This window comes from Girardinichthys multiradiatus, chromosome 4, assembly GCF_021462225.1.
Source record: "Girardinichthys multiradiatus isolate DD_20200921_A chromosome 4, DD_fGirMul_XY1, whole genome shotgun sequence".
Classification (NCBI taxonomy): Eukaryota; Metazoa; Chordata; class Actinopteri; order Cyprinodontiformes; family Goodeidae; genus Girardinichthys; species Girardinichthys multiradiatus.
The window spans coordinates 35,550,486-35,566,637 of record NC_061797.1 but is presented as its reverse complement, the minus strand read 5'-3'; the positions used below and the strand labels follow the sequence as shown (position 1 = coordinate 35,566,637).

Genomic DNA, 16,152 nt, shown 5'->3' with positions numbered 1-16,152 from the left:
CACTCTACAACAGCATTATTAATAAAAAATAAAAAAGAATAAGAATAATAAAAACCATGTCATATGACTCAACATGAACAATATTTTTCATTTAGAAGGACTAAATAAGTTGCTGTCAACATACTTGTCTCAGGTTTGGCAAATGATACTTTATTTTAAACCAAGTTACCACACTGTTAGCGTTGTATAAGATTTAGGCAAGGGAAAATATATTCCTAAACAGATTGTGTGTTGTTACAGATAAATATCAAATGAAAATAAAACAAAAATTTCCTGTATACTGATGTATGGGCTCATCTCACTTCTCTAGTGTGTCGCATCTTTTGATATTCTGCTACATGCAACCTCTCAGCCAGCATGGTGCCCTTATCCTAAGAGGGGCAATGTGTCATTCAAGTCAGCTGCTAAACATTTGAAATAGGAATTTTTCCTTCTGGAAAACCCAAGAATAGCTTCTCCAGTCTGCAGGAGGGCCCGAAAGGGGGCGGGATACATTTCCAGTATACACCCACCATGATCGTTCACTCAACTTCTAAACAAAGCTTTGAGCCACCCCAAAGTCACTTCCTGGGGGATTCCAACATTGGAAGATTTTCACAAACGAGTGTTACAGAGACAGACATACTTTGATGAGTGATATAAATGTTGAAATTTGTCAACAAGCCTGTTGAGTAATGAGAACACCACTTCTTTCTCCAACAGATTTGGTTACAGCCAGCTGCTGAGGGACCTCCATAGCTGTGGGGAGGGGGGCCTCATCTTTAAAATAGAAAAGTGGGAATTTCGTCCATGTCATGTCTGGATTTTTCTTTTTGCTTCAAACACTTTGATAGCCAACACCCTCTTCTCCTCAATTTACAGTGCGATCTATAAGTACTATAAGCCGTTTTTCTAATTCTACTGCAGCTTTAACATGCCTTAATCTACATGGTCCTTCTAAAATTAAACTTAATGGAGGATAGCTGCTTGGTTCAGTTCCTGACTGCAGACTTTCTGTCTCAGTTTATGGATCCCACCCTGCAATATAATAGGTATTCTCCTGTAACCTTTGGGCAGCTACTGGGCGTTCTGTTTCAAGATCAAATGGCAACAACAAGGAGATCAAACAGGGGGTGAACTGTTCCATCAAAAACATTTTTAAATGTAACACCAGGAAAAATCTAAAAATCACAGGCTCTTGTATAGTAACTGGGGACACATGGCTATGGACAACAGAGCCATCTGGACACTGTTTGCAGAGAAGTGTGCTTATGTACCGAGAGCCAGAGACACCTGATTAGGTTACATTTCTGCCCTGGTGACGTAAGAGGCATGAGCCTGGAGGTGGTAGCAACTATGGCAGCAGGGATTTCTGCCAGAGGGGCAGTCCAGCAACAGCAGAAGAGGCCACAAACCCATTTCTGAGCATATACTCTGACAGTGGTGTAGGAACTCCAGGAGCACCACCTTCCACTCTTATTAAGGTAACAATACTAATTGCTTAAGTAGAAGGCAACTGGACTTTATTTGTTGAAAATGTTTCACCTCTCATTCAAAAGGCTTCTTTCAGTTCTTCAGCCTTTTGGATGGGAGGCGAAACATCTTTAAGAAACAAGAGAAGTCATCCAGTTGCCTTCTACTTAAGCACTTGGGATCAACCTGTCTTGGATGAATAAGAATCTACACCAGGATTATGGTAACAATTTTTTTCAACTATGGTTGACAAGGTGCAAGTGGCAATAAAACATAAAACAATAAAAGCAATTTGATGAAATTCTACCTATGTTGTATATTTTTGTACAAATACCATGAGTATTTTTGTCTTCATAGTAGAAGGATCTCATACTGGCCCATGCCCATATCCAGTCGCACCAAATCTTTGCTAAGAAGAGAGCAGCCTCAACCCCTCATCTCTATGACAACCAATTTGGCTCCAAAATGCTGAAACATGCTCAAACTGTTGTATATTTGGTGCAAACTGGTGGATCTTTGAGTTGCATCAAAGGATACAATGAGCCTTATATACAGACTGCTGCAGATCACCATTTACTCACACTGCAGGCTGATCCACCTCAGAAAAACAGGCACTTCATTTAATTATAGACTAAATAAATAAATGTAAACATGTCCTATCTTAGAGCTATTTTAAGTATTTAAAATTAACCAATTTCAAAGGCCAAAAGTGCAGAAAATTTTTGTTATTATGCAGGCAACGGTTGTTCCTGGTATTTGCTTCTAGTGCAAATTAGATGAGATGGTGGACTGTGTGGGAGGTGGGCAAATGAGAAGTTTGTGTGAGGTGGGAAGAAGAAATACAAATTATGTCTAAATCTAAAATATACGGCATCTATATCTATGCCTCTGTGCTTCACAACTTGTCACGCCTTGATTTGGTTTCATAAAAATGTAGTCTCAAAATTAATTAATAAATTGGTATTTCTCAAATGTGGAGCTTGACCAAAAACTAAACTCTCAACAATAGTAGGTTTATTAGTTTTAATGTGAAAGAAAGTGACTGAAAGCTTGCCTTTCTTATAAAATTGCTACTTGGAATCTTGTGACTTTCAGATTTAAAAGGTTCCATAGGCCAAGGATGATCACAAAAAAATTTGAAATTCTGCAATATTGTCAACTTGAACTAGGCCAGATATTCCTCCACCAAACTTCAGAATCTGGCACAGCAATGGAGCTTCACATTCCAATGCCTTTTTTCACATTGTACTTCTTGTTGCCTTGGTCAGCCTGTGCTGATTTAACTTCAGCATACCTTGCAAAGCAGGTTGACACGCAGTATGTCCGATTATGTGATCAGCCATCTCACCACCACCAAGTAATCAATTTGCATTGAAAAAATAAAAACAGGAATTTAGAAGAATTGGTGCTCAATACTTTGAGGGTCATTTCCATGGGGTTCTGCCTAAATCACCTGTGTGGTTACAGTTTCCACCATGCTTTGAAATACAAAACCATCTAATTTCTTGTGATATTTTTGGGATGATGCCGTCATTTTGTAAACAGTTTACATACAGAACTTCCCAGATGGCTCTGAAGTAAACCATCTGGCATGTCAGGTTAGGTTAGTCCAAAAGCAGCGGCCAGCAATCCTTAAAAATCTACTGTGGCAGAAATGCATGAGAACAGCAAAAGGTAGTTATGAGTATATAGCCAATCTGAGGGAAAGCAGCCGCCACCACTAATGATGTTAACTGTAACACAGATCAGCAATTACAGACAGCAAGGCAAACATAATAAACTGGTGAAAAAACAAAAGTGGGCTGGAAATCATGAAACTCTCATGTATTATGGCCAACCACGACAGACTGAAAGCTAAACCTTCAATAAAATGTCAAAAGCATGTTTCAAACTGATCTGTAAAGGTGTGGAGGCAGAACGGAGGGTTTATGTTTATGTGTCTTTAAGTGTTTATGGGTGGAACAAGTCATTCTAACCATATAGTTATATGTAAGCACAACTATAGTACAAAGCAAAAATAGTGATTATAAAAAAACAAACGGGGCAAGAGTTTTCTTAACAAGGACGTCTTTCTGCAGCAGTATTAGTGCAGTGTGCTAAAAGCGCTGCTTTAAAGAAATTCTAAATGTATGGAAAGACCCAAAGCTTCCCAGAAGAACACTAAAGATACATTATTATGTATCTTTAATATTATAGTATTTTGTATTATATTTATTTCACTTGGGCCCCAAAAATAGAGTTTTGGATATTTTTGTCATCCCTTTGTATAAGAGAAAAAACTTTTCTATACCTTCCATAATTCAAACAAAAACTAAAATACAATTTTGTGCCAGCAGGAGGTGATGACATCAACATTAACAAAGCATAAAAATCCTAAGTATCAGAATCAGAATCAGAATCAGCTTTATTGCCAAGTTCGTGCATACAAACAAGAAATTTGACTCCGGTACACTTTGCTCTTTTGTTCTGTTTTTGCATTACAGAATATACAAATTTACAATTTACAATGTACAATATACACATATCTAATAGAAAAGGTGCATTTGCAACATCTATATGCTGTTGTTTTGTACTCTATTGAATGTTCATCAGAGAAACAGCCTGGGGGAAGAAACTGTCTTTGTGGCGGCTGGTTTTAGTGAACAGTGCTCTGTAGCGACGGCCTGAAGGTAAAATCCTAAACAGTTTGTATGGCTAAAGAGTTTTACCATTCCCCAAATGCCAATAACTTCTTTCAAATTTAGCAATGATAGAGTCAGGACAATCTGCGACCGATGAGGAAAACAAGATAAAAACAACACTGAAAGCCACAGAGCGGATGTGTGGAGAAGGCCTCATATTTTTTTGCTAAATATTTAGATTAGGGTGGACAGGGTAATTGGTTTCAAGAAGTGTCTGGTTGCTAAAACGAAGGCTAAATAAATTTGCTGATTTAGATACAGCAGAGACACAGACAGACATTTGGAGTGACCAAATATGAATCCTAGACATGCTTTGAAAGAAACCAATTTTGGCCACTGGTATCAGCAATCGCGTGCTTCTTGGTGTTCTGGTTCAACTCCTTCTCCACCCCCAGAGTCCGGTGGAGTGCTCTCTTTACTGGGTGGGCACAAAGTCCTGATGTAGCTGTGTATTTTTTGCTCCATCATCCCATCACCCAAAAAGAGGACATCTAGATATCTGAACTCCTTTGCTGGAAGCCGAGAATCATTCCCAACTCAGGGTATGCCTTCCACTTTCCAGTTGAGAAGCCATTAAATAATAGTCATAACATAATAGCAACCTCTCATCTAAACTGGTCCACAGTAGACTCTCAGCAGAACAATGTCCTCCTCTCTGAATAACAAACATGTTACATTTAATTTTAAATTCAGCCAAACAGTCTTTTTCTCTCAATTTATCTACAACGCAATGATAACCTCCAATTTGGGAAAACCTCTCTGAAGTGGGGGGAAGGAAAGAACAGTACAGAAACCATATTTGGCAACTTTGGCCACCAAACACAGCTTGCTTAGTTACCAACATGGCAACCACTTCCTGACATTTGTCACATGTTTTAATGTTACACTGAAAAAGAAACAGGCAAAGGGAAAAAAGATCATAATTTTTTAGATTTATGTCAAAGCATCACTGGAACAGGTATCAAATGCAAATCAGAAATTGCGTGTGTTAAAATTGCATTTTATCCACCTGAATCTAAACGACTGTTAATCACACCGATCGCAAACTCTGTTTCCTACACCATTACTTGCAGTCTCCTGCAGGAAAATGGTAATAACCAAGCTGTACTTGCAGACCGTACCTCTGCACCAGCGATTGACCTGGATGATAATAACATTTCCCGACTGGCCATTTTTTCCCTGACTGCACAGCAGGGCTACCTGACCGAGCACAGCTGTGGCAAAGTGTTTGCTCTCCCTCTTTCTGTGATCCACATTGTGATTAAAATTTCATTATGGGTTCATGCTCATTACTTCCTCAGCGGCCACTGGTCATGACAGAGGCCTGTTTTCATGCGGAACAAAGAGAAAGATCAATAAATTGGCCACGTGTAGCTGAGTAACCCCTACAATGATGGCCCTGTTTGTCTAACAGGAGGAAATGTTAGTCCCTAAAGGATACTGGCAAAACAAATGACTATAACTGATACTTTACAGCTTTCTTCATCATCCACCTACAGACGTTATATAGACTCTACTAAATCTTCACAACAGATTCATTTTACATCTTATGCTTTAAAAATGAACATGGTTTTAAAAGGGTTACTTTGACTACCAGTGCATTTCCTAAAGTGATTTCAGCACTATATAACTGAACAGCTACTCTGTATGGTTTATTGGTTGATAATTCTGTTATAAGAATATGAAATAGCAGAAGACACTAATAAACACATTCCCCCAAAGGTCATTGCAGTTAGTAATGTAATGAGAAGACTGCTGATTGTTGTCATTATGCGAGTTTGGCCGCTTAAATAAATGATTGGAGCTGTCGCCGAGGACAGACCAGCATACCAAGCAGAAGCAGCAGCAGCTGAAGCCAAGACTTAACTACAGGGTTTAGGTGAAAAATATGACATTTTAAGGGAAAGGAAAAAGAGGCGATGGGCGCAGAAGCGCAAAAGGCCTGGCTTATTAGACAAGGAGACACCATTCTGAAAGGACAGATTTTTAATATGGGACCCTTTGCGGAGGGGCAGCAATGTTCTCTTTTGGTGCTGCAGATTCAGGATGGATGCTATTCACTCCCACAGGAACACCATCTTTACTGGGCGAATGAGTCTAAACTAAGGGCTTCATGGTATTAGGAGAAATAGATTCACTCTTCCTTTGGGTGTTCATCATATTTTCCCCACCACTTTCTTTAAGCTTAAGCATTTTTCCACCCCAAGTCCGATTGGAAAATGAAATCAGCATCTCCATGTTGCTTTTTATCAGAGAGGACCATTAAGTGCTCTAAAATTTGATTGGCTGCGCCAATTTTGACAAATCCTCTCTCACTGTGGAAACTTCACACTGGACCTCAAGAAACGTACTTTCCTTGCCTCTCAACACTTCCCCCATACTCTGAGACCTTAATTTCCAAATGAAATACAAAATGCACTCTAATCTGTAAACCAGACCACTGAGCAATAGTTCAGCCATACTTCTCCTTAGTCCAAGCAAGACACTTCTGATGTATCTGGTGCAGCGGTGGATTTACACAAAGAAGGTGACAGTGGTAGCGCTTCAAGTAGAGCACAGCTACTGTTAGAAACTTCTGAATCGTCTCCAAACTCTTAAATCGCCTTTGATTCAAAATTCTCTCAAAGATATGATTATGTCTGTTTATGCACCTTTTTCTCTCACATTTTTCCTTCCACTCAACTTTCCATTAATTATACATGGTTACACAATTCTGAACACTCAGCTTTTTGGCGATGATGCACTTACCCTCCTTGTGATTACATAGGTCATATCATAAAATGTCTATCAAAATATACATTTTAATCAGGCTAATTTTCTAAGAAACTGAATGTTGAGTTTTCATTAGCGGTAAGCCAAATATATTAGAATTAAAAGAAATGCCTAAAACATATCACTGAGTGTGTAAAGAATCGACATGAGTTTCAAATCCTTAATCAAATCACTTTGAATTCAAATTACTGAAATTATTAAACTTTTTGAGTAAATTAATTTAGATGCATCCTGTGTGTGAGGTTAGGGCACCAAAGACAGTGAAAGTCCATCTAACTGGCTTAATCTATTATTTCTGTGTTAATGCATGTAAGCAGTTCCTTTGCAACTGTGACGAAGATTGGGATTCCATGTAGTTTCACCTCTAACCCAAACACACAGGCTAATGTCAGGCATACCTGTGAGATGTATAAGACAACAGTTAGGAGAGCACTGGCTCTTGAGGCATTACACACACACACACACACAAAGCAGAACCTGCAGCCTATATGGTCATGTGTCTTTTTCTGACAAACCAAGGTTCAGGCAGCCAGAGGGAGAGAGCAGATGAGTGTGTGAGAGGTGAGAGGGCTACTGAGAGGATTTACTTTTGGCCATTAAAATGGCCACAGAAACTCACTTGCACATCAAAGATTGTGGGTTGCCCACCAGCCCAACCCCCCATCTCATATGACCCGTCACGCTTGCCTCCTGGTCGACTCAGTCTACACACAGCCACTCTGAAATACATTGGCTGCTGATTGACCCACTCGGCTGCAATACTACAGCAGCCATGGGAGCGTATTGATCCGTGCGCACAAACTTGGCACATGCAAACAGACACAAGGGATCAGCAGGGGCGATGACATCTGCAGATATCACGAGATTTCCCGCAGCAGCACCAGCATGTGATCACCTGTACATAAAATAATATCGGCGCCTCGGATTTCAATGAAGGGGTGTGGCAGCGAAGCCGAGACAGACAGGCACCAATGCATCCTCAGCGTTTATCCAACACAAGCAGGCTGCTACTGCGTTACATTTGATGCTTCCTCCAGCACTGATCATGAAATCACAGACGCAGGTTTTCTGGAGAATGGACACCAAAGCGTGGGAACCCACGCTGGACTGAGCGATAGCGTCGCCGCTCCAGAATACAGCCGCGTCCCTACAAGTTCTATAAAGTGTGATCCAAAACAAATGAGAAACGCGCTTTGTGCGGGTTGTCACTGTTAAAATGTGCGTCTCTGTGGAGGTTAAAAAAGTTAGAAACAATTGCCTTTGGAATTAGTGGGAGCTTTGACTGACATGGAAACATGGCGGAGCCTGGTTTCTCTCTGGCCAGTGCGGTGAAATTCATGTTACTAGCCTCTCCGTGAACTCTCCACGCTTCTATGACTCCTGCACGCCCACCGCGAAAATCCCCTCCGCAGTTCGCAAGCTGGATCCTGCGGCTTCAGGAGCACGATTGTTAGATTTTAATACCAGTTAACTCACCAGGCGACCCTCAGATGTAGCAGCCCTATGGCTTGCAAAGTCGCTGCAAAAACCAAACGAAAAAATTAAGCCAGCGAACAAGTTACCTTGTTTCATATGAGAATTAACAGTATAATTCAGAAATATCCACACAGTATAAAACGGTGCAGTCACCCACTAACAGTCCCCCATCTGCATGCTGGGACCCACGCTGCGCGCTGTTAGAATATAATAAAGAGAGGAGGTCACCCAGATCTGCGGAGGAGATGAGCTCCACAATAAGCCGATTACAGGACTGTAGTATAGACCTACCTTCAGATGCGCTGCTGGTGCATTTCAAGCGACAAGATGCACCGACAATCAGCCAGCCTGCAGTCCCGCTGCTTAGCACTGAAATATCCTGCGCGGTGAGAGAAATTTCCAAGTGGCCCCGGACCGTGTGTCTGTGTGTGTGTGTGTGTGTGAGAGAGAGAGAGCGGTGAGGCGACACTGTTAGATGTGCGTGGATGTGTGTAAATGGGGAGTGGGACAAAGAGGAAATGCGTCATTATTACTGGCCAGAACGTTTTGTAGTCCGTCGGTTCAGATGTGCAACTCTTGAAACTACATGAGTCAGAATAGATATTCCATACAGCTGAATGTTAATAAATTCAAATATTATTGAAAAGTTTATTTATTTAGGAAATTAAGTTCACAAAGCGAAACTTAAAATATAAGGATTTAGTACACAGGGAATTATATTGTTCAAGTATTTAACTGTTGATTTTGTTGAGTAAGACTAACAACTAATGAAAACCCAAATTTCAGTTTCTTAGAAAATAAGAATATTGCATAAGACCAATAAAAAGGGGAATTTTACACAGAAAATGACGGTAAGCAACAAAAGAGCACTGCTGAAATAGTGCTCTATCCAATCACATTAATGGAAAGTTAAGTAGAAGGAAAAAGAACGGACAAGCAACTGAGATTGTTGCAGATTTGGGAGGAATTTGAATCCAAAGGCTATTCAAGAGGCGGAGGTAGATTAACCAGACGTGGTATGTGACTAGAGTCAGTGCTTCAAGAGGCAAAGCACATGGACGTATCCAGGACAGGAGCTTCAACAGCTGCATTCCTTGTAAACAGGGACATCTAAATAGTCTTATCTGCATTGGGGATAAAGACTTGACCATTGATTAGTGGTCCAGAGTCACCTTTTCATATGAATGTAAAGTATGCATTTCATTTGGTTATCAAGACTGAAGAGTCTAGAGCAGGGGTTTCAAAACTTTTTTCACTGCGGGCCAACGTCAGCAGGTTGAAAGCACTCAGGGTCTAATTTATTTCAAACTAAAAACACAAAATATTATTGTGACTTATTTTATTTTTATATACTAAGCAATAAACTAAATATGCAATATTTTACTGAAACAAAGTAGAAAAGAACAAACTAAGAAAGGTCTCATGTTTTCCCTAATATAAGAAAGGTGTACAGTTTCCTAACTTTTGGGTTAAATGTTTTCTATTTTGTTCATCTTCAAATTATTTTTGTCTATGTCTGGTAAAAAGAACAAGAACCTTCTTCGAAAACTCTTGCTGTATTTCGTCAAGTTTAATGAATGGGTGTGCCCAAGTCTGTTTTGGATTAAAAAGCAAAATAACATGGCAAATAAAAGAAAATACTTTGTTTAGTACCAAACACTTTCCATTTAAGAAGACATAAATATGTTGTTGAAAACCTCTAGCTTCAAGAAATATAAAAAAAAGGTCTATCTGCATCAGGTTCTTTTGCTGGGGGACTAATTTTTTACCATTCATGAACGAGGACCACAACAAACTATTCCAATTGCCACAAATGGCCCCTCAGTGTGACGTTTCCACAGTAAGAGATGGTTTAAATAACCATGTCATCTGCTGGTGTTTGACCACTATATTTTATAAAGTCCAAAGTCAGCACAGCCATCTGCCAGGAACGTTTAGAGCACTTCATGCTTCCTTTCACTGACAAGCTTTATGGAGATGCTGATTTCATTTTCCAGCATGACTTGGCACCTGCCCACATTGCTGAAGGTACCAATTCTTAGTTTTATGACCATGGCCTCACTGCGCTTGATTGGCCAGAAAACTGGCCTGACCTGATCACTATAGAGAATCTCTGGACTGTTGTCAAGACTCAAGGGTGATCGCCTCCATGCTATGCTGCATTGATGTACTAATTAATTGCAGAAGTAGCCCCGACCAAGTATTGAATGCATAGACATTGCAATACATAGACTTGCTTTTCAGTAACCTGGCATTTCTGTATCAAAATTGATTTTATTATTGGTCTTCTGTAATATTCTAGTTTTATGAGAAGGTTCATTTTGGATTGACACAAGCTATGAGTTATAATAAAATATATTATTGTGTTTGTAATTATTTAACATGATTTTCACTTTTGCAGCCAATTACAGCTATACTTTTTTTGATGATATTCAAACTTATTAAGATGCAACTGTGTATCTGAAAACTTTATCTTCTGCCAGTCAGAGACACAGATTAACAACTGCTTCCAGATGTGTTCAGATCAGGTGAAAATAAAATCGTGAAAATAGTCTAAATAATTAGTAATCTGGACACTACCAGCTCTTCTTTCTCCCTCATTGAATGACATATAACAATTTTGACCTTGCTTTAATGGCTTTCTGTTCGCTACTGGATACATTTTAAGATTTTATTGAGTGTCTATTGAGCCTTGCTGGTGTTTATTTAAAGCACTCTTGAAGTTGTAATCTGCTGTAGCTGAACTCATTCTGTGGAACAATTTATCTATTTAGAAAAAGACTTTAATCTCCTGAAAACTCATCTGTTTAATTTTCTTTTAATGTTTAATGGGGTTTAACATCCTAATGTAACCCTTTTGTGTTTATTCTTTTAAATTGTATTTTTTCAATTGTAACTACTCATTTATCCCATTTTTTTAGCTTTTTTATTTTATATTTTTTTTGGTAGGTTTCTTTGCAAACCACTCTTAAGAAAACTGTTAGACCATGACTGGTCTCCAAATTAGCTGGTCTGCAGAAAACACAGCTAATGCAAATTCATGTAATTATATTACTTTATGCAAAAACTCTACAAACCTTAACATATTCCCACAAATTATAATTTTTTTTTTCTTAAAATTATCCTAAAGATTTCTGACTAACACTGTGTTCAAAGCAGTAGGGTAAATGGTTGAATATAAAGGGTGAACTGTTTTCCAATGTAGTAAAATTGTCCATGAAGGTCTAATAAAATGCTTCTTGAGGTGCAATGTTCTGCTCTTCTTGAAAGTAAACACTTTCACTTTGGTGACCCCCAATAATCATATTAAACTAAATAATATTTCCTACACTGTAGTCTGATGTCTGTCCAAAAAAATCATAATTTCCACCAGTTTCTAATGAAGGTCCCCCTTTCTGACTTGAAGCCCTGACTGGTCAGTTCCTCAGTCAGTCTGCCTGGTGCAGGAAGCTACTTAATCTTGGTATTAAGTGTTTTTAACTAACAGAAACATATTCTATTGTATTGTCCTCTTTATTCAATTTTACCTCCAAAGCCACAAAGTAGGCTACTTTCCACCAGATAACCGACTCTTTCAGCCAACTCTGTTCAGTAATGGAGGCTCAATTGATAGCTGGAAGTGTGATACATGATGTGCACATGTTTCTCACTTTAATAATACTTTACTTTAGCTGGGGTCAGTTAAAAATATAAGTTAAGGGATTGGTAGCTGTTGCTCCACATGCTATAATTGGAGACTGGGTCTGTGTTGTCAGGGTACAGTTGGATAAAAAAAACACCATCCTAAATGAGGAGGGGTCAAAGCTTAAGGATGTTGACCCTTGGCTAGAGGAGGATAACCACAGCTAAATACCAGACATTCTGTTACTAGCCTCTTGTTACTTAAAAGTTAGCACAGTCTGCCTGACACAGACTGCAATAATCTCTACAAAGTCACAAGCATTCCAGCAATCCACTGCCATTTGCTTTTAATAAGACCCACTTAATTACAATAACTGGGTCACAATTCAGGTTATTTTAAAGTAGTCAACATATTAACAATTGTAGAATTTTGTCTGTTAAAGTTTGATTATTCATTTCATGAGGAATCTATCTGTACTACAGGCATGACATTTTCTGGCACCACAAATACTGAAAACAAGCAGGCAGCTTTCACTAAAACTACTTATAAGGTCTTCCACAAGAGAATCAGAAAAAAGGTATACAACTTCTCTGATTAGCAATCAAGTAAAAGTCGCCACCGTGTGGTTAAGGATACATACTACAAGCTACATAAAAGTGTGAGCTCAAAATAGAAAAAAAGATACAAAAAAACAGGACAAACAAATCGTACTGTCAAGTTTATGAAAATGTAATTTTTTAATTTAAGCAAAACAAACACAGAGAGTTCTAATCAGGCAAGAAATAAACAATTTTTAAATAATGATTCATAATTTATTACCATCTCTTTAAGGCAACAATTAAAAACAGTCTTATTGTGAACTCTTTTCTCTTGACCTGCTCTAAAATAAATTAAACATATTTTAATCACACAGTAGAAATGAACAAATTATTTGTAGGCCTTAATAAAAGAAAGGTTTACAGTTTGTTAACTTTTAGGGTCAAATGTTTTCTATTTTTAGAAAATGTTTTTAGACTATTCCCAACAACTGAAGTATACAGTTTGGTTGTTCAATTTCATGAGAATTCTATCTGTACTACAGACATAACATCTTCTGGCACCACCAACACTGAAAACAAGCAGGTGGCTTTCACTAAAACTGTGATGTTTGTGGTACATAGTTTGTACTAACTATGAGATGAAAGCAAGAAAAAAAAAAAATCTAATAAAAGAAAAACTATTTGTGTTGTGCCTAACATTTCCCATTAAGGGTAGAAATTTGTCAGGGAAACAAATAATAAAAACTCTCCAACTGCATCAGCTCTATTTGCTGCAGGGCCAAATTTGTACCATTCTTGAACTGATGGCGAAGGCCACACACAATTATTCCAATGGCTGCTAAGAGCACTCCGGCCACACTTCAGACATAGACCCTCAATTACAGCTAAAATGTATCTAAAAATAATCACAGAAATATGACATACCAATACTACAAAAATTGTATTCATCATTCATGTGTTTTACAATCACTTTCTGTAATTGTTTTATGTAAATATCTACTAACACATGAGTAATTTACTGTGTGTTTACCACATTAGCTTTTGGTTCCTGGATATCAGATTTCATCCCTGGCAAACTGGTCCTCCTGCGAGCTGCCATCTCGATGTTCTGCACCAGCTCCACATCCCAGGGGTGAGTGACGAAGCTGAGCACCTCCCCGTCCTCCACCCCTCCCGCTCTCCCCACTCTCCCTGCTCGATGGATGTAGTCTGTGTGGGATTCTGGGAAGTCGTAGTTTACAACCAAGCGCACCCTGGTAGTGTCCAGGCCACGTGAAGCTATGTCAGTGCATATTAGGACATTTACAGTGCCCTTCTGGAAGGAATGAAAGATTCCCGCCCGCACCACTGCAGGCATCTCCCCCTGCAGTCGAGAGTGCTTGACCCCCATCTCCTCGAGTGAGTAGCCCAGCCAGTTCACAGTGGAAGACTTGTTGCAGAACACTAGAGCAGCTCCCCCTCCATTTTCATGCTGTAGCTTATTCAGGGCTTGGTAGAGCTCCAGGATTTTGCTGGCACCTTTTACCTTCAGGAACGTCTGCTTGACGTGGGGCATTAGAAAGTGCAGCATCTTGCTCTTAATTGTAATAATTCTGCCCAGGTCTGTCACCTTGCTGAGAACTTCGCCAACACCATCTGGGAAGGTCGCCCCGACCATGAGCAGCTGGGCTTTATGACCCAGGCCACGTGTCTCCCTGGGATCACTCGCAATGTTTGCATGAGACAAAATCTCCTCCAGTAAACCAGAGAAGCTGGGGTCAAACATAGTGTCGGCCTCATCTACAACCAAGAAGTTCAGCTCAATGAAATCCAAACAGTTTCTATGCAGGGCTTTAACCAGGGCACCTGGAGTGGCCACTAAAATATCTGGATGATCCTTTTTAAAGACCATCCTAATGTGGCCCACACCTCGGCCACCACCCACAGTCCTTGTGCGTAAACCCAACGGAGCACACAGAGTCCTGGACACGGCTGCCACCTGCTCAGCCAGCTCCCTGGAGGGCACCAGAACCAGAGCTCGGATCCTGTCTGTGTTCTCGGCTTGCATATTTGCCTGCAGTCTGTGAACAACAGGCAGCAGGTAGCTCAGGGTCTTCCCACTGCCCGTCTCTGCAGCACACAGGATGTTGTGACCTCTCATAACCTTCGGGATGGTCTGCAGCTGGACAACAGTGGGGTGCGTGATCCCGTTTCTCTCCAAAGTTTCAACCAGCTCCTTGCAGATGTGAAAGTTTTGAAATGTTGTGGATGCTTTCTGCTCAGTATCCTCCTTCTGGATGCCTGCAATAAAAGGAGGTACTTCCTTAGTGTTGTTGATGGTGAAGTAGTCACCGGTTGACTTATTGTGTTTCCATCCTTTCGAGCAGAGGACGGGCTGCTCGAACTTCCCCACGATGTACCCAGTAGACTGGTTTAGGGATGAGTTCCTGCTCTGGATCATCAGCGGGCCCGCTTTGACGGTTCTGATCTGGGATTTGCCTCGGGTTTGCTTCACATTGTCTACGCGCTTTGTCAAGTAACGAGGGATGCGGATAACGACCGTGTCCTCTGAGTTCAGCCCAGTTCGACAGAAGCGAGACTGTCTTATAGAGAAATGATGTCCTAAAGACGCTGTGATGAGCTCAGGGTAGAAGAGCCTGCCTGATCCGAGGGCTTTTAAAGCTGCTGGAGCTACCCAGCCGACCTTCAAAGTCTGCATTATGAAGCTGAAGTACCCCCTCAATCATCCAGCAGCAACTTTTCAATAAGAAAACCACAAACCAGAAGATGACAAACCAGCTACATGCGCTGCAGATCGGTGAAAATCTCCAAAAGTTAAAAAAGCTGTAGCTTTTTTAGCATCCCGACCAACTACAGTGAAACGCCATGCTTTTTGGCGACTACTGAAGATGTCAGTGTCGCAGAGTGACGACGTTTCTAAATGGGGGCGGAGCAAATAACAACAAATTATTGCATCCCTTCGGTTTTCTGGAAAGGGTTTCTTTTCTCTAAAAATGTTCTAAAATAAATTAAAATACAACTCCAAACTATCTTCAGCTTTCCTCAAAATATCAGTTTTGTATGGACATTTTGGCAAATGTTGGCTGTTCCTTCACATTGTTCTTGACCAAACAAACAAATAAATAAATAAATATTTAATCAGAACTTTTTGCTCGCATGTATGCACACTGTGTTGCCAAAGGTAACTTCCTTCACACACATATGAAATTGAGTGACCCCCCATTCTCAATTCATAGGGTTTAGTGTTATGTCAGCCTACCCTTTGCAGATATATAAATCTATAATTCAGTAACAAGTGTCCTGTTTGACCATTGTGTTTAATGGCTTGTAGGCTACACTGTATGCATGCTCTAATGATGAATCAATCAGCAGATCGTGGGCCTAGTGAGTCAGCACTGTAATGTCACAGACTATAATAGATTTGACAAGGATGAGAAAAGGGACAGTCACTGACACAACTGTGGTTGTCAATATAAGTCCACATGACTTTGAGTCATGCTTTATTTAGCATCAAAAAACAAAATGAAGCAGCTGACAAATTCTGTGTATTTCGGTGATTTGTTTGTGCAAAAATCTTTTATTTAGATTTTAGTCAAGTATGAAATCATAT

The 16,152-nt window shown here is 39.9% G+C and overlaps 2 protein-coding genes across 4 annotated transcripts in view; both read right to left on the bottom strand.

Annotated features, from left to right (window-relative positions):
- tln2a (talin 2a) overlaps positions 1-8,817 on the bottom strand; it is a 117,905-nt gene extending 109,088 nt beyond the window's left edge. For 2 of the 3 annotated variants that reach the window (XM_047363036.1, XM_047363038.1), the window contains exon 1: positions 8,673-8,817. The gene's annotated coding sequence lies outside the window, so the exon portion shown is untranslated. The remainder of the gene's footprint in view (positions 1-8,672) is intronic. The other variant, XM_047363037.1, reaches the window with a different exon arrangement.
- Positions 8,818-13,173: 4,356 nt separating this feature from the next.
- On the bottom strand, positions 13,174-15,447 carry ddx28 (DEAD (Asp-Glu-Ala-Asp) box polypeptide 28). The gene has a single exon (XM_047363419.1). It carries the CDS (start codon positions 15,238-15,240, stop codon positions 13,558-13,560), a length of 1,683 nt encoding a protein of 560 aa, XP_047219375.1. The 5' UTR covers positions 15,241-15,447; the 3' UTR covers positions 13,174-13,557.
- Between the last annotated feature and the right edge of the window lie 705 nt (positions 15,448-16,152).